The sequence below is a fragment of the Mustela lutreola genome, chromosome 6, assembly GCF_030435805.1.
Source record: "Mustela lutreola isolate mMusLut2 chromosome 6, mMusLut2.pri, whole genome shotgun sequence".
Taxonomy (NCBI): Eukaryota; Metazoa; Chordata; class Mammalia; order Carnivora; family Mustelidae; genus Mustela; species Mustela lutreola.
The window spans coordinates 21893427-21912373 of NC_081295.1; the positions used below are offsets into that span (position 1 = coordinate 21893427).

An 18947-nucleotide genomic window follows, 5' to 3' on the forward strand; every position below is an offset into this window, starting at 1 on the left:
AACTTCGTGATGATCGCCTGTCATTATTTATAGAGTCAGCTCGGTAGACATAAAGTTTTGGCAAAGATTGAGGTCTTTAAGTTGATTTGTAGATCGCAGTTGCTGTTGGGTAGTGCTAGGGTTTTGGCTAAGACTGGGCAAGGAAGTGAAAAGCCTACTACTGGCAGGGGCTCAAAAGTCCCATTTTCATTTGGCAATCGACTTAAAATGTTCAGATGGAGCAAACTACTTATGCCGATCCCAAATACAAAGAAATCGGGGCCAGGTTTTTGTTTGATAAGAGATCGCCCACATATTGTGTTTCTCACTGCTGTAGCAACTGTCTTGAGTCTCCAGGCTCTGGAAGGCCAGAACATACGTTATGTCTGATTAAAATGAACTTTGTAAAATGAAATGGACATTCTGTGTGTTGCAACGGATAAAATTATGTCGAAAGATGTCAGATCTCTGCAAGTGTCTTCTTGTGAATGGATAGCAAAAAGAAACTCAGTCTTTGAACCGTGTTCCTTGAAAGCAAAATTTTTGGTGTAGACCTGAGGCAATTGCACTCTGTAGGCAAATACTAGGTAGTTCTCCTGAGTGTAGTTGGCCTGTGTTGGTTTGCCAACCCTTCCCGGGCTTGGCCTATTTTACCTTCCTGTTCTCAGCCAAAGATGACATGTGATTTAGAACATGCCAGAATGGGTGTTTCTGAAAAACAGCATACATGGAATTCAATTTTAAACTTGAGTTGCCTGCCTGATCTTTAATACAAGGGCTTTTCCTCATTGTGGTTTTTTACTCCTCCTCCTCCTCTTGCTCCTCGTCCATTTTTTTTTTTTTAACTCCCTTTAATTGGACAGCAGGAGCTCCTTCAAGAACCACTTCAAAGAATTTTGCTGCTCTTCTAACATGTGATAAACGACTGATTTGTATTTTGTTCTGCCATTGACAGTAACTAGCATTTAATGATTAGGAGACTCAATGCAACATACACAGGATTTGGGGGGTAAGATCTTCAAACAGAAACTGAAGTGGGAGCATTTTTCAGAACTTTATTTTATTTTTGCCACTTATTGCCTTCAGAGACCTGTGGGGGTTTCTTTGTGTTTTTTTTGTTTGTTTGTTTGTTTTGTTTTGTTTTTTAAAAAATTTTTTTCCTTACAGCTGAACATTACAGGCTTGATTCTCTAATATGTCAACTCTTGGTGATTCAGACAGCTAGCTACAGATTCTTTGTGTTCAGTTGGGACTCCTGTTGCTCCTCCTTAAGGCTCTTTATTCCCTGGCCCTATCTGCCCTCACCCTTCAAAGAATAGACTTTGTCGAGACTGCTTTTTTGGAGAATATTTCAGCAAAAGATTTGGTAAATGTGAGGATAAAATAAGGCTTTGAAGAATGACCCGTGGATAAAATACATCCAAGCCACATTTCCTATGAAAATGTGTTTTCAAATAATCAGGTATGCACCGGAATTGTGTTTGTTTAACTCCGCAGGAGCCACAGTGGGCAAAGTTTTATGCTGAGGATGAAGCACGAGATCTTTTAATGAGATCTTTTATTCTGCTCCTGGGACAGCAGAAATATTTACAGTAGTACCTAAAAAGGATAAATGTTTTAAAGGATGTTTTTAATATTCCTAAGGCTACTTATTTTTATTAAAAACATTAGTAATGACACCTAAAAATGGTTGAGATGGTAAATTTTATGTTATGTATATTTTACCACAAAAAAAAAAAAAAGAACACGAAAGCGATCTGGGCCAGAATTGCCAAGTATATATTTGCTGCTTTAAAAATGATCCCAGGTTCATGGGATCAAGCCCCGAGTCTGGCTCTCTGCTCAGCAGGGACCCTGCTTTTTCCTCTCTCTCTCTGCCTGCCTCTCTGCCTACTTGTGATGTCTGTCAAAAAAATAAATAAATAAATCTTTTAAAAAAATTCGATATGGAGGATTTTGAAAGATTCTGATATTCTTTCCTAGGTGTTTTTTTGGTTTGTTTGTTTGTTTGTTTTGGCAAATGCTTTAAAACAAAAAGCGAAAATGAAACCCATCAGTGAGTGATTGCTTCCATTAGGAACAGGCCTCTAGAAGCTATGTGGTGCCAGATAAAAGGAAACTGTATTTCTGGCCTGCAACAAGCAAGGTCTGTTTTCATTTTCCTGCATGTGTACAGACAGTGGTAAAGAGGAGGTAGCCCTGGCGGGGAAAGCAAGTAGAAAACTCTCACACACATGTCTGTCCTTGAGTCTTACCTTCTTCACTCATTTCTTCTGCTACCGACTTTAGAAACCAGAAGGGTTTTTGTTGTGTTATTTTCACCTCATGATGTAAAACTGTTTCATACAGTTAGGAGGTGTTTTCTAGGGGAAGCTGTGATTTTTCTTCTTTTTATTCATCCGTAGATTCCAGCTACTCAGGCCAAAAGGAAAAGCCAGACTCTGAGAGGGTGACAGAAAGACGCATAGGGCTTTTGTTCTGCTTTGAAAACTCTTGGGTAATTTTAGTTGCCAGCTGTAAATCAAAAACATTTCTAAAGCATCAGGTGAGAGCAGCAGCATCAGCAAAAGTGGGAGAACCAGAAAGCCAAGTCTGGCAGGGAATCCTATTCCCTGGGTCGAGTATTATTAATGATCAGCTGGCTTCTCCTTGCTGATGTGCTTGTTGCTGTAATGATGCTTAAGAATTTTTCCAGAACAGGACTGGGTGTATTGAGTCTGAAATTTCCACTCATATTAATCATGATGTGTGCTTTTTCCCCCTAAAGCCTTTATTACACAGAGTACCCTAAATGATCCAGGCTGATTGAGAAATTACTACTTTCAGTCTTAACCATGCCATTGATCGAATGAGTAACAGTACTGCCTTAGAGGTTACCTCTGGAAGCTCGGTGATTAACATTTGAAGCACCCATTCTCACGTTAGTTAGTTTATTATTATTATTATTATTATTTTCATTAGCATTTGGCACCGTTTGAGTCATTTAATTGCTCTGGTGCTCCATTTCATTGCCAGTGTAATAGGGACCACGATCCTTCCCAAATGGATTGTTTTTGAGAATTCGATCAGAGAGCGCAGTGTGACTTAAAAATAATTGTAAACTCGGGGGCGCCTGGGTGGCGCAATGGGTTAAAGCTTCTGCCTTTGGCTCAGGTCATGATCTCAGGGTCCTGGGATCAGCCTCCAATCAGGCGCTCTGCTTGGCAGGGAGCCTGCTTCCCGCCCACACCCTCGCCCTACCTACTTGTGATCTCTGTCAAATAAATAGATAAAATCTTTTAAGAAATGATTTTAAACTCAAAGAGTTTTAATGAACAGTTTCAGTAAGTCTTCACAAAATTTTATAGAAAGCCTTTCTTTTTTTCTTTCTCTTTGTTTTCTCGGAAAATATATCAGATTCCCCAGGAAATTGATAACCGCACCTAATTCAACTCAAGAGTTTTTAATGAAAGCTTTGTGCGGAAACTGAAGGGCAATTGGTTCTTCAGAGGGGGTCGTAGACAATTGGGACTGTTTGCTGCCCCGGGGCCCGGAACAGCTTTGCTGGCGATCGTGTAGAAAGTAAACACTGTGCTGTAGAGAAATTAAATAAACTGCTGAGAATTAATACGGAGCAGAAGCAGAAGCAGAGCGCGGGGCCTGGGGCCGCGGGTGGGATGGCTGCGTGGGGGCGGGTCCCCGACTCCTCCACCCCTGCGTGGGGGCGGGCTGTTCCCCACTACCCTCGCTGGAGGGGCGGGGCCTGAGTCCCTGGGCCGGGAGCTCCACACCCTTCACCAGACCTCAGGTCTGTCCTGTGGTAGGTAGGCAGGTGCTGTGCTGCAGAGAAGGGGCGCTTTGAAATTGAGCCACAAAAACGTTCCCTTTCCTTTTGCTTATTACTTGAGCAAATTATAAACAAGATGTTGATAGCGCCCTAGAGTGAAAGGCTTCTTGGGAAGAATACTCCGGCTTTGCTGGTGGAAATGAAAAATGGTAGACTCAGGAAGAAAATTTCTCTGCATGGGTATATTATGTCACTCTTCATTCCTGGAAATTTCCTTTGCCTTAAATTCTCCTTTGTTTGCTGTTAGTTCTGCTGTACCAGTTTTGTTTGTTTGTTTTGTTTTGTTCTGTTAAATATTTATATGAAATATCATTCTAGATTCCTCTATTTTCTTTCTTTTTTTTTTTTTTTTTAATTTTCAGCATAACAGTATTCATTATTTTTGCACCACACCCAGTGCTCCATGCAATCCGTGCCCTCCATAATACCCACCACCTGGTACCCCAACCTCCCACCCCCCGCCCCTTCAAAACCCTCAGATTGTTTTTCAGAGTCCCTAGTCTCTCATCGTTCACCTCCCCTTCCAATATAGCTTTAGTTCACGTCCTTTGTAATCTCCTTCTCTTACAAATCTCACTTTTCGGTTTGTATTTGGCATGGGGGTACATTTTCCCTTAAACTTTCCTTTAAGTCAACTTTAAACTGACTTACCTTTCTTAGAATTATCTGGAGAAGTAGTACCCATGGACTCAAGAGTAAACTGTGGCTTACTTATGTTTTCTAATACATGTTAAAAATACCTAACGAACAGAAGATTTTGAAATGCTTATTTGTAGTGCCTAAATCATATTTCATGTCATTTTGGCTCATATTTAATGTATAGGTGAATCACCAGGAATCTAATTAAAATGCAGACGTTGATTCTGAAGTTCTGGGGTGTGTCCTGAGATGCGGCATTCGTGGCATGCTCTCAGGCTCTGGTGAGACTGCTGCTTGGGGAACTATACCTTGAATAGCAAGACCTGTACGGTAGTCTGAGTAACACAGGAGCAGAGGGTGTTTACTAGTAATGGGTGTCTTCCAAGAGGCCTGGCACTGGACCACTTTATTTTAGTTTATTTCATTTTATTTTATATTTTATTTTATTATTTATTTCAGTGAGAGAGAGTGAGCACAGGGGGGGAGGGTCAGAGGAAGAATGAGTGTGAGAAACCCAAGCAGACCCCCCGTGGAGCCGGGAGCCAGGCCCTGGGCTCCATCCCAGGACATGGTGATGAGACCCCGGCCAAAACCAAGAGTCTGCCACTCAACTGACGGGGCCACCTGGACACCCCTGGACCACCTTGTGTTCCGACGTCCGCCACCCTCAGCCTGAGTCCCTGCCAAGGGTGGTATGAGGCACCGATGATGTCCTATGCTTCAGATCATTTTTCCATTTCTGTGTCAGCCTCTACCAGATTTCGTTTTCAAACTTGCTTGTTTCTTGGAACAAAGTTTTTTCCTCGGGAGGGACATTCCTTTATAAAAATGTCTCCCGGGCACCTGGGTGGCTCAGTGGGTTGGGGCCTCTGCTTTTGGCTCGAGTCATGATCTCAGGGTCCTGGTATCAGGCCCCAAATCAGGCTCTCTGCTCAGTGGGAAACCTGCTTCCTCCCTCTCTCTCTGCCTGGTTCTCTGCCTACTTGTGATCTCTGTCTGTTGAGTAAATAGATAAAATCTTAAAAAAAAAAAAAAAGTCTCCCAGTGGTCTCCCATACCAGTTCAAGGCCCAGACATGCCCCAGTCCTAGGTGACTGTGGTTTACTCTCCAGTTAGATCCCTGCCTGTCAGAGGTATGTTCCTAACGAAGGAGCATATGGCTTAAGAGCAGGACTCCATCATTAGGCTCTCATCCCAACTACCTAGGGAAGTGCTCAGGAAATATATAAGGTACATGACCTCACTTTCTACCCAGCATCTTCCTAAATAAAACGTGCAGGTAATGAAGTTTGGATGCTTGATCTTTTCACACAGCCCACCGCAGAATTCCGAAGCGGCAGCTAGACCATCCCGAAGCCTTAGCCACTGACGTTCAGGATACTTGGATGGAAAACACCATGGCAACAAGATATGCTATGGTAAAGGTAGAAATCCAGGTGACTCTTTTAGGGCCCAGGGCAGTCTTCCGTATAGACTTGTTTATATTACTTTTCCAGAGAGAGGTGTGTATCTTCTGTGTCTTTGAAGGCAGCTTCGTCTTGCAGAAATGCTATTTAATCATGACAAGCCGGCGTTTCTGTGAAATAAGCCAGTAGCAATTTAGGAATAATGAGTCAGCTACGCTCCTGAATTGCAATTTGAGATGTAGAGACATTTTTCTGTCCCCATCAATCTGTAGTATACCTAAAGGACAAACCAGCTTGGGAACGGGGGTCTAGAACTTCGGCACTCAACACGTAGGAAATGAGTTTCGGCTTTTTACCCTTTTTCACTTATCTATAATGGTAAGATTTGCTGTGAAGCAAATTTCTGGACTCGTAGTGATTTTTCAGACCATTCAGTTTTTAGCTAGCATGCAGGTTATAAAGCCTGTTTGAAGAACGAGCTAGGTGCCTCTGGATCTTTAGCAGTGGTATGTGTTTTCCTTGGACAGAAGCCATGACTGGTGAAGTCGTGCGTGAGCAGTGCTCCCGTCTGGACACCCACTCCCATCTCTACAACCGAGTGGCTCTCAGGTTGCACTGTAAGCATTGGTAACACTGGAAGACAAACCAAAATTAACAGCATAAGCAAAGGATCCCATCAGCTAGGGACCTTGATTAAAACTTCGAACCCAGGGGCACCTGGGTGGCTCAGTGGGTTAAAGCCTCTGCCTTGAGTTCAGGTCATGATCCCAGGGTCCTGGGATCCAGCCCCACATTGGGCTCTCTGCTCAGCAGGGAGCCTGCTTCCTCCTCTCTCTCTGCCTGCCTCTCTGCCTACTTGTGATCTCTGTCTGTCAAATAATAAATAAATAAATCTTTTTAAAAAAACCCCAAAAGCACCTGGGTGGCTCAGTGGGTTAGAGCTTCTGCCTTCGGCTCAGATCATGATCCCAGGGTCCTGGGATCGAGCCCCGCATGGGGCCCTCTGCTTGGTGGGGAGCCAAATTTCTCTGCCTGCTTCTCTGCCTACTTGTGATCTCTGTCTGTCAAATAAGTTAAAACAACAACAACAACAACAATAAAAACTTCGAACCCAGAACCAACCTTAGAGATTCTCACTTTGTTGGTCTGTCATAGAGCCCGGGAAGCTGCCTTTTCAACTGACCCACCCCAACTCTAACCCAGGTAATAGGAAGATCACCCTGGGAGGGGCCTCAGCATGTAGAGAGGGCTGTAGGGACTCAGCCTTCCCTTTGCAAATCTCCCCTCCCCTCCTGTGTGGGAAACCCTTTAAATAAGAAGGGGGTTGAGAGTCTGTCCACTTCTGCAGCCTCCTTCTCTGTCTCTTCACTGAGTTCCTATGTCCTCTGTGCCTCGCTGTTCCCTATGAGAAGGTGTGGGATATGAGCCGTGACTCTTTGAGAAGGTCGTGCAGGCCAATACGCTATATCGGTGAGAGAAATGAACGAAGAATTTTAAGGAGAGCAGAATTATGATGTTATGTAAAACAAAACATTTTGACTGAGTGTTGCATTTTTGAGATTTTCAAAGGCACCTGCCATTATTACAAAAGGGGAGGGTTCCACTCCTGCAGGAAACGAGCCTCTGGGGATCTGGTATTTGGTTTTCTTCTCTGCTGTGTACCAGGGGAGGGTGTAGTTGTCTGAGGATTTTGTCATTTTGGCAAAGTTTTGGGAAGGGGAGCCAAAGGAGTCCTGAGGGAGCAGAGGGGCTGTAAGCTTTGGGACCGGTGAAGGTTTCCGTCTATGTGACTTTCTTTTGCACAGAATGTTTTGTTCAGTGTTACACAGCCCAGTTTCACCGGGTCATGCAACTCCGCCAGTTCCTCTCTCTTGTGTTAGAAAGTGCTTAATGCCTTTTGACAGTAAGTGGCCCCAGAACTTGCTAATCTATTGGTGAATCCTCTGAGGGATTGTATTCCTGAGCAAACCCTGTGAGGTCACACCCCGGCCAGCCATTTCTGACCCGGGAACTCAGCCGTGCCAGTGCTCAGAGGTGCCCTGCATAACCAGCCACCCATGAAACAAGCTCCAGGGACTTGGGGGAAAAGTGGCCATGGTTTTATTTGGAGGTAAAAGCTGATTTATCTTCCAGCCAGCGAGGAAGGTGTCACTTGCCACTTTTTAGTTAAAAACATAAGGACATTATAAAAACACTGATTTCCTAGCATGGAGTGGCATTCAACAGTTTTGCAATTAAAATGATAATGAAACATTTCTTGTGAGAGCCTCTCTTTAAAATCAGCACGCCATTAGAAGGAATTATGTAAAGCAGCCTCTCTGTTCCAAGTTTTATTTTAAGATTTAATTTATTCCAGATTCTGCAGGAAAAAACCATCCATGTGACAAGCCTGCTAACAGATGTCAATTTAGTTTTATAGCACATGCCTGCACTTCAGAGTCAGAAAATGGAGATAATTCATTTCGCCTGCTGTTTATTACATGACACAGCTTCGTAACACTACGCCCTGGAGGATAGCTGATTAATAACTTACGGGCAAGCTACTTATCACCTGCTTTCGTCTTCTGCAGTGTTGATTGTAAGCCTTATTTCACATTACCCTTTTGGATTAAGAGAGGTTCTGGAAAGAGCAAAGGTGACAAAAATGGATTTTTCTCTTTTAATTTCATCTAGGTCGAAAGACAGATTATATGGTGATAAAGAGAAATAAGAGAAAAAATAAAAATTACTCAACCCGAAAGAATGAAATCTCTATTATATTTTTTTGTGTGGGGGCACCTGGCTGGCTCAGTGGGTTAAGCCTCTGCCTTTGGCTCAGATCGTGATGTCAGGGTCCTGGGATCGAGCCCCTGCATCGGACTCTCTGCTTAGCAGGAAGCCTGCTTCCCCCTCTCTCTCTGCCTGCCTCTCTGCCTACTTGTGATCTCTTGCTCTCTCTGTCTCTCTCTCTCTGTCAAATACATAAATAAAATCTTAAAATTTCTGTGTGTGTGTGGTGTTGGTGGATAAGACAAAGTAGTTCTGTAGGGTAAATACTATATCAGAATCAGCCATAGTAGGGACTCTTCCCTTCTTCATAGTCACAGGGTCCACTTCACTATGTTGACATGCCATAGTAATTATTGGTGTATATGTCGGTCTTCTGTTCGTATTCCCATCTCTCTGTCCAGTCCTTTCATCCGTCCATCCCCTCCTCCGTTCATCTATCCATTCAATACATATTTGTTAAATATCTTCCATATGCAAGTACCTGTGCTTAAATAATGAAACTACAGGGAAAAAAGTGTCTCTCTTTTTTTCAAAGATTTTATTTATTTATTTGAGAGAGAGAGAAAGAGAGAAAGCTCATGTGTTCCAGCACACACATGCGCTTGGGCCAGGGGGAGGGGCCGATGGGGAGGGAGAAGGAAAGGGAAACAAGGAGAGAATCCCAAGCAGACTCTGTGCTGAGCGTGGGTCCCTGTGCGGGACTGGATCCCATGGCCGTGAGATCACGACCTGAGCCAAAGCCAAGAGCCGTTTTTTTTTTTTTTAAAGATTTTATTTATTTATTTGACAGACAGAGGTCACAGGTAGGCAGAGAGAGGAAGGGAAACAGGCTCCCTGCTGAGCAGAGAGCCTGATGCGGGGCTCTATCCCAGGACCCTGAGATCATGACCTGAGCCTAAGGCAGAGGCTTTAACCCACTGAGCCACCCAGGTGCTCCAAGAGTCATCTGTTTAGCTGACTGAGCCACCCAGGTGCTCCAAGTCTCTTTTTGATTAGGAAAATTTTAAAAATGCAGTAAAATATATGTAACATAAAATTTACTATCTTAACTATTTTTCAAAAAAATTTTTTGTGGGTAAATACAAGTTTAATGATCCACGGCTCTTCACCTGGATGCAGAGATTTTATAATCCCAGGATATACAACCATGCAACACAGACCCATCAGCCAATTCTAAAATAAACTTGGCTTTTTACAACTGTCCTGTAACCACTCAGCCCTTCTTCCATCCAAAATGACCCTCAACCCACCTGAAAATTTATTGTAGGGGAGCCAGAAACCTAGCTTTGAGGCCAACAGTAAAAACCATGGGAAAAATAAGTAATTCGGTGGTTAGCTGGTGAAAGCAGGGTATCTGGAACCCTTCCCTGTGCTGCTTTGCTCTTCCTGCTGTCATTCTTTCTGTCCCCCTCCTTCAGCCCATCCCTGTTAACTCCTGGTAGGTCTGAGTAAGCCAGCCATCTGAAACTCGGGTTCCCTTCTTTGGAGCTCGCCATGGTGCTGATCTTCTCCTTCCCATCAGGAGCTCTGAACAGACACTTGTCCAAGGGCTCAAAGCCTTCTACAGAGCCTTTCCTTGGAATGGATTTAGTGCGACCATCATACTTCTTCTGGGTGATGAACACACTGCCTGACAACTGGCATTTCTTCAAGAGTCTGGTCAGCTGTGTCCTGAACTGCTCGGTCTCTGGCAGCGCCATTCCAGGGCAGCTAGCTCCCCTGCCCAGCTTAACTGTCTTTGAGGGTATAGTAATGCTAAGTATTGATCTCCCTCAAGCTTAAGGTGGGGTTATGTACTGATAAACTCATTGTAAAGTCAACGTAAGTTGAATGTACATTTAACACACCTCACCCACAGGACGTCATAGTTTAGCCTAGCCGAATCTAAAGGTGCTCAGAACACTTAACTAATCTACAGTTGGGGAAAATCATCTAACGCAAAACTTATTTTATAATAAAAGGTTGGCTATGACATGTAATTTATTGAATACTGTTCTGTAAATGAGAAACAGAGTCGTTGAATGGGTACACAATGGTTATAAGTATATGGGTTGTTGATCCTTGTAATCATGTGGCTGATTGGGAGCTGGATGGAGGATCCCACTCCAGACCACTAGCCTGGGAAAAGATCAAAATTAGAATAGAAGATGGTTTCCACCAAATGCATATTGCTTGTGCACCATTGTAAAATTGAAAAATCATTAAGTTGAACCATTGTCAGTTGGGAGCCATCTGTATACCCACATCAATGTGCACCCAATCTCTAGAACACTTTCATCTTGCAAAACTGAAAGTCTCTTCCCATTAAACATTAATTCCACCCCCACCCTCTAGCCCTTGGCTACCATCTTTCTATTTTCTCTTTCAATTATTTTGATTATTCTAGGTACCTCACATAAGTGAAAGCATGGGATGTTTGTCTTTCGTCACTCGTTTATTGCACTCAGCACAATGTCCTCAGGGTTTATCCATGTTGTAGCATGTGATAGGTTTTCCTTGTTTTTTTAAGGCTGAATAATATTCCCTTGCATGTATAGGCCACATTTTGTTTATCTGTCCGTGGACCATGGGGTTTGCTTCTGCCTCTTGCCTATTGTGAGTAATGCTGCTATGAGTATGTGTGTACACGTATCTTTTTAAGACCCAGCTTTCAGTTCTTTTGGATACATACCCAGAAATGGAATTGCTGCATCCTATGGGAATCTATTTTTAGTTTTTTTGAGAAACTGCCTTACAGTTTTTCAGAGTGGGTGTACCATTTTACATTTCCATAACCAAGTCTCTTAAGATTTAACATGTAGCTAAAAAACCAGACATGTGATCCTGTAATGAGTGCTACGAAGAAGTGTGATGTGCTGCGGGAGTATTTAATAGAGAAATCCAATCCCAGATGCTATTTACTTTTGTATTCCTGATGACTAGCCATAGCGGGGACTTGATAAGGTGGATATCCCTTGGTGCTTAGACCCTTTCCTTTGTTTCTTTCCTGATATCCAGCTGTCCTCTGTTCTGCAGGAATGGCACTGGAGGGCTAGGAAAGAACTGAACCTTTGCCTTGGTTGCCTCTGTTGATCTCTGGCAAAAGTATGGAAAGTATTTTGTAGTAGTGATCTTTTTCTTACTCTTTATCTCATCTAATACTCAAAGATGTTGAGATATTTCCACCAGATCCATCCCTGCCTTTTCTTTGGGGGAGAAAAGAGAAAGCTGCCTCAGATGTAAGATCAAAGTGGAGTGGAGTGAGGGAGTGGTGGGGTATTCAGGGAGAAAATGTTCTTTCTATTCTTAGAACACTGCTTCTAGTCCCTAAAGAATTTTGTTCTGTAATGATAGCAAAAGGGCCTCTTGCTCATTTTCTCATTTAGCTTAAATCAGTAGCATTTTGCTCAATTCCGTGCTATTTATAGATATCTTAAATTGCAATTTAATTCTTGATATTTTTAAAGGGAATTTGAGATCTTCAAAATGTATAGGCATTATATTTGGAGATTCTTAACTTCTTGCCTCTGATTTTATAAAAGGAATTTGTTTCTCTGACCCCCCAAGCCAATGAAATACATAGTTATTATTCTACCCAGTTTTTCGTTTTGTAAGCAATTGAGACAAAAATGGGGCCACAGAAATATTTGGCACAGCTCTTTCCTTTGAAATTTATATTGGTTTTGCTGTTTGCCATGGCAGTATTATGATGATAAAGTGCAGAGATCCAATTATCTGTCTGAAATAAGTCCTGAGGGGTTCCCACAGTTGCCCCACTCATGTTATTAGCACAGGAAAATAATATTGGTGGCATTAACAGAATGCTGTTTTGGGGGCAAGTGGCTGGTATTGGGCCGTGTTGTCCAGCGGTAGGGTCGGTGGCTCTAAGCCAAAAAGACCCTGCCACCAGCTCTATCTCCTGTTCGTTGTGTGTACAGCACAAGTGAGTTAAGCCTTCTGAGCCATGTTTTCTTTTTTTGTGAAATTGGGATGATAATACTGTCTGCGCAAGACAGTAGGGGTTAAAGACAAAAAGTCTGTAAAGAACCTAACACGATGCCTGGTCAGTTGCTCCCCAGATGGGAGCTGTTTTTTAAATAGTTACTAAGTTGGACTGATCGGAATGGTTTTAGGTAGTATTTAGGTACCTGGAACGGAGTATTATGGTTTGGGACATTTGGTATATTTTATTGTTCTCTGCTTTCTTAATAATAGTGGGGAATGTCTAATAGGTCAGCGTTTACTTCAGAAAATGTTAAAGAGACTTCTTCGTGTTCTGGAATGGATTTTGGAAGTGCTTAGAACACAGTGGTATGAATCGGATGTTCAGACCCCACTGCAATTGTCTGTAGGATCGATCTTCCTGCAGTGATAGTCAAAAATGTAGTTGATGTGCATTTCAGATAGTCCACCTGCTTCGTGATATTGGTAGAAATCTAGTAGTTCAGTTTTCTTCCCCATGTCCATCTCTGGGGCATAGTACTTAAAGTCCCACAGGCTTATTAAGTGTATTGTTGGGAAATCACTTGGCTGGTGAGCACTGATGTCTTTGGAAGTATTTATGTAGCAATGATTCTTTAAGACTTCAATTACATTTGCCTTATGATGTTGTATTTTCTCTAGGTTGACCTCTCTGTCTCTGAACTCCCCTGTTAAATCATTTTGCCTCCTTTTTGGAGACATACCCATTATGATACCAACAGTTGGCCGAACTAAGTGCTCAGGAATATTCCAGATAACTAAATTTTCTTACTAAATGAAAAAGGTGCTGTTGCTCATCTCTGTCTTTATTGTTCCTCTCCTGTGCTCCCTACTCTGGTAACTATGATGGGACTCAGCTATTGAGCGAGGTCTCAATGCAGTTTTCCAGCTTCTTCCTTACCTACCTACAAGTATTCTATGCTCTAGCCTCATGAGGCAGTTTGAGTTCGAAGTTGCCTGAAGTTTCTCACCCCATGGAGCTTCAGTCGTAATTCTTTTTATCACTAATATTCTCTCAGTTTCTGAGCAAATCAAAGTCTCACCTGTCTTTCAAGTGCTAGTCCGAATGCTCTCTCATCCACAAAGCTGTTCTTAAAACCATTTAAGATTTTTAAATTACATAAGTGGTATTTCTCCACTGTAGAAAATTTAGATCATAGAGAACACAGAAAGTAAAAGGGGGACAATTAAAGTCACATGTAATTCTACCATAAAAATAACAACTACTAATACGTATATTTCTTTTCTTTTAGACTTTTTCTTACTATGGTAAATATATTTTCACAGAATTTAAGTAAGATCGTACTGTGTATGCTATCTAATTATTTCCTTTCTGTTATGGACTTTATTTTTTTAGAGCATTTTAGGTTCACAGCAAAATAGAGGGGAACGTATGGAGATTTCCCAAACGCCCCTGCCCCCCATAAGCACAGCCTCTCCTGTTATCAACACCACCACCCCTGCCCCCTCCACACACACTTCCCCACCCCGGACTAGAGCAGTACAGTTGTTATAACTGATGAACCTACGCTGACACATTGTAGTCGAAAGTCTGTAGTTGATGCTACAGTTCACTCTTGGTGTTGTACCTTCTGTGGGTTTGGACAAATGTATCAGGACATGTATCCATTATCATGGTCTCATGCTGAGTAGTTTCTCTGCCCTAAATATCCTCTGTCTCTGCCTATTCACCTCCTCCTCCCACTTCCCTAAACTACTGGCAACCATTGATCTTTTTACCATCTGCTTAGTTTTTCCCTTTCTAGATTGTCATACAGTTTAGATGATCAAGTATGTGGTCTTTTCAGATTCACTTCTTTCACTTCATAAAATGCATTTGTTTCCTCTGTGTCTTTTCATGGCTTGATAGCTCATTTCTTTTTAGCCTTGACCAATATTCCGTATCTGGATGTGCCACAGTTTATTTGTGTATTCACCCACTGAAGGACATCTTGGTTGCTTCCCAGTTTTGACAATTATGAATATACCTGCTATAAATATTCACAGGCAGGTTTTCACGTGAACATGTTTTCAATTCCTTTGGATCGTATGGCAAGAGTCTGTTTAGTTTCGTAAGAAACTACCAAACTGTCTTCCAAAGTGGCTGTACCATACCGTTATGCATTTCTATCAGCAGTGGATGAGAATTCCTATTCATCCTTCCCAACATTTGCTGTTGGCAGTGTTCCAGATTTTGGTCATTCTAATAGGGCTTTGTGCTCTCTCATAGTTGTTTTAACATACATTTCTCTGATGACATGTGATGTGGAGCATCTTTTCACTTGCTTATTTATCGTCTGTAGATCTTCTTTGGCAAGTTGTTGAGGTGTTTGGTTCATTGTTTTTTTTTTAATTGTTGAATTTCAAGAGTTCCTTGTATATTTTGGATAATAATTCTTTACCAGATGTGTCCTTTGTAAATGTTTGGGTTTTTTTTCCTAGTCTGTGGCTTATCTTTTCATTCTCTTGACATTTGCTTTCACAGAATAGAAATTTTTAAATTTCAGTGAAGTCCAGATTATCAATTCTTTCTTTCATGGATTGTGCTTCCGAATTACATGTGACTAAGTAGTTCTTTTTTTTTTAAATTAAATTTTATTTTATTTTTCAGTGTTCCAAAATTCATTGTTTACACACCACACCCAGTGCTCCATGCAATACATGCCCTCCTTAATACCTACCACCAGGCCCACCCAACCTCCCACCCCCTCCCCTCCAAAAATACCTCAGTTTGTTTCTCAGAGTCCACAGTCCCTCCTGGATTGTTAAACCCAAGGTCATCTAGATTTTTTTCTCTGCTATCTTCTTGGAATTTTATATAGTTTTGTGTTTCACATTTAGGTCTGTCATCCATTTTGAATTAATTCTTGTGAAGGTGTAAGGTCTATTTTTAGATTTTCTCTCTCTTTTTTTTTTTTTTTTAAAGATTTTATTTATTTATTTGACAGAGAGAGATCACAGTAGACAGAGAGGCAGGCAGAGAGAGAGAGAGGGAAGCAGGCTCTCCGCTGAGCAGAGAGCCTGATGCGGGACTCGATCCCAGGACCCTGAGATCATGACCTGAGCCGAAAGCAGCGGCTTAACCCACTGAGCCACCCAGGCGCCCATCTCTTTTTTTTTTTTTTTTTTTTTGCATATGGAGATCTAGTTGTTTCAACACCATTTGTTGAAAGACCATATTTTCCTCCAATGCTGTCGTTTGCTCCTTTGCCAAAAATCAGTTGACTCTATTTATTTGAGAATCTGTTTCTAGGCTATTTTGTTCCATTGATTTGTTTGTCTATACTTTTGTCAATACCAATCTGTCTTGATGACCGTAGCTTTATAGTAAATCTTGAGGATGGATACTGTCAGTCCTCCAGCTGTGTTCCTCTCTTTCAATATTGCACTGGCTAGTCTGGGTCTTTGTCTTTCCATATAAACTTCAGAATTAGTTTGTTGATAGCCACAAAATAAGTTGATGGAACTTAGATTGGGACTGTGTTGAATCTATATCAAATTAGGAAAAACTGCTATCTTGACAGTTTTGAGTTCCCCTAATCACAAGCATGGAATATCTTTCCTTTTATTTAGTTTTTATTTTATTTTGTCAACAGAGTTTTATGCTTTTCCTCATGCAGATCTTGTACATATTTTGTTAAACTTATACTTAAGTATTTCTTTTGCTTCTGTCTCCTGAAAGTGATTGTCAAGAACTGGTATAATTTCCTCCTTAATTGATTGCAAAATTAATTGGTGAACTCATCTGGGCCTGATCCTTTCTGTTCTGAAAGTTTACTGATTATCGATTTAATTTCTTTAGTAGATACAGGTCTATTCAGATAGTCTATTTCTGCTTGTGTGAATTTTGGCAGATTGTGTCTTTCAAAAAACTGGTCCATATCATCTAACTTTTCAAATTTGGGGGCACATAGTTGTTCATAGAATTCTTTTATTATCCTTTCAATGTCCATAGGATTTGTAGTGATGTCCCCTCTTTTATTTCTGATATTAGTAATTGGTGTGCTCTTTCTTTTTTGCTTAGTTACCTTGATTAGAGGCTTACTGATTTTATAATCTTTTCAAGAACCAGCTTTTGGTTTCACTCATTTTCTCTATTGATTTCCCATTTCCAATTTTGTTGATCTCTGTTCTAATTCTTCTTTTTTTAAAATTTATTTTTATTTTTTATAAACATATAATGTATTTTTATGATCTCTGTTCTAATTCTTATTATTTCTTTTATTCTGCTTACTTTGGATTTAATTAGCTCTCTTTCTAGTTTCTTGCTATGCAAACTTAGATTATTGATATTAGATCTTTCTCCTTTAACATAGGGATTCAGTGATACAAATTTCACTTTAAGCACTACCTTCACTGCATTTCACAACTTTTTTCTTTTTTCTTCTTTTTCTGCATTCCACAGATTTTGATAAGTTGTTTTCATTTTCATTTATTTCAAAATATTTAAAAATTTCTCTTGAGATTTCTTTTTTGATCCCTGTATTATTGGAAGTTTGCTTATTAATTTCCAAGCATCTGGGGATTTTCCAACTATCATTCTGTTATTGATTTCTAGTTTAATTCCACTGTGATCTGAGAGGAGGCATTGTGTGATTTCTAGTCTTTTAAATTTGTGAAGGTATGTTTTTTGGTCTAGAATGTGGTCTCTCTTGGTAAATGCTCAATGTGAGCTTGAGAAGAATGCATAATCTATTGTTGGATGAAGTAATCTTAGATATCAATCATATACAGTTGATTGGTGGTGTTGTTGAATTCAACTATGCCCTTACTGATTCTCTGCCTGCTGGATCTGCCATTTCTGATAGAGAGGTATTAAAATCTCTAACCATGATAGTGGATTCACCTATTTCTCTTTGTAAGTCTATTAATTTTGGGGCCACATAGTTTGACACTCTGTTGTTAGGCACATGCATGTTAAGATTGTTATGTCTTCTGGGAGAATAGACCCCCTTTTCATTACATAATGTCCTTCCTTATCTCCGATATCTTCCTTGCTTTGAAGTCTGCTCTGTCTGAAATTAATATAGCTATTCTCACTTTCCTTTGATTAGTATTAACATAGTAAATTTTTCTCTGTCCATTTACTTTTAATTTATATGTGTCTTTGTATTTAAAGTAGGTTTCTTGCAGATAGTATGTAGTTTGGGTGTATTTTGATCCATGCTGACAGTCTCTGTCTTCTAGTTGATACATTTAGAGCATTGACATTCAACGTGATTATGATATAGTTGGATTAATAATACCATATTCATTACCGTTTTCTATTTCTTGTCTTTGTTGTTTTTGTCTTCCATTTTTCCTGATTTTTGTGGTTTTAATTGAACATATTATATGATTCCACTTTTTTATTTTTTAGTGTGTCATTTTATACTTCTTTTTAAACTTTTTTTGTGTATGTATGTGAGTGGTTGCCCTAGAGTTTGCATTACACATTTATAGCTAATCCAAGTTGACTTTCCAGTAATAGTATCACTTCCTGTAGTGTGAGTACCTTATAATAACAAATAATCTTAATTTCTCCCTCAAGTCCTTTATATCATCACTGTCACTCATTCTACTTACATATAAACATACAGTGTATACATGTGCACACACAATAAAATACCTTGGTGTATTGCTATTTTGAACAAACTGTTATCTGTTAGGTCAATTAAGAATAAGAAAAATACGGTTTTATTTTACCTTCTCTTATTTCTTCTACAAAGCTCTTTATTATTTTATATAGATCCCAGTTTCTGACCTATATAATTTTTCTTCTCTCTGAAGAATTTCTTTTAACATTTCTTGCAAGGCAGATCTACTGGTGACAAAATCCTTCAATTTTTGTTGGTCCAAGAAGTTTTATTTCTCCTTCATTACTGAAGGATAATTTTGCAGAGTACAGAATTCAGGTCAGTGGTTCTCTCAGTGCTTTAAATATTTTACTCCACTCTCATTTTTTTTTAATTAAAAAAATTTTTGAATATAGTTGGCATACAATGTGACATTAGTTTCAGATGTACAGTATAGTGACTCAGTATCTCTATTTGTTATGCGATGCTCGCCACAAGTGTAGCTGCCATCTGTTACCATACAACACTCTTACAATATCATTGACTAAATTCCCTGTGCTGTACCTTCCATCCCTGTGAGTTATTCATTCCATAACAGGAAGTCTGTGTCTCTTATCCTCCTTCACTAGTTTGTCCCAGTTTTTCTACCCCTGTCCCCTCTGGCAACCATCAGTTTATTTTCTATATTTTTGGGTCTATTTTTGTTTTTTGATTGTTTATTCATTTGGTATTTTTAGATGGAGATTTTTTATGTTAGATTTTTAAAACTTAGACTTTGTTTTATTGATCCTATGGCATTTATCTTTCTTGGTC

General features: G+C 40.4%; 2 protein-coding genes across 4 annotated transcripts in view; one reads left to right on the forward strand and one right to left on the reverse strand.

The window, feature by feature from the left end:
• Nucleotides 1–18947, forward strand: part of METTL24 (methyltransferase like 24) — a 120768-nt gene that overhangs the window by 49707 nt on the left and 52114 nt on the right. The gene's annotated exons all lie outside the window — the stretch shown is intronic.
• Nucleotides 9900–10319, reverse strand: LOC131833253 (signal recognition particle 14 kDa protein-like). The gene has a single exon (XM_059176403.1). It carries the CDS (start codon nucleotides 10317–10319, stop codon nucleotides 9900–9902), a length of 420 nt encoding a protein of 139 aa, XP_059032386.1.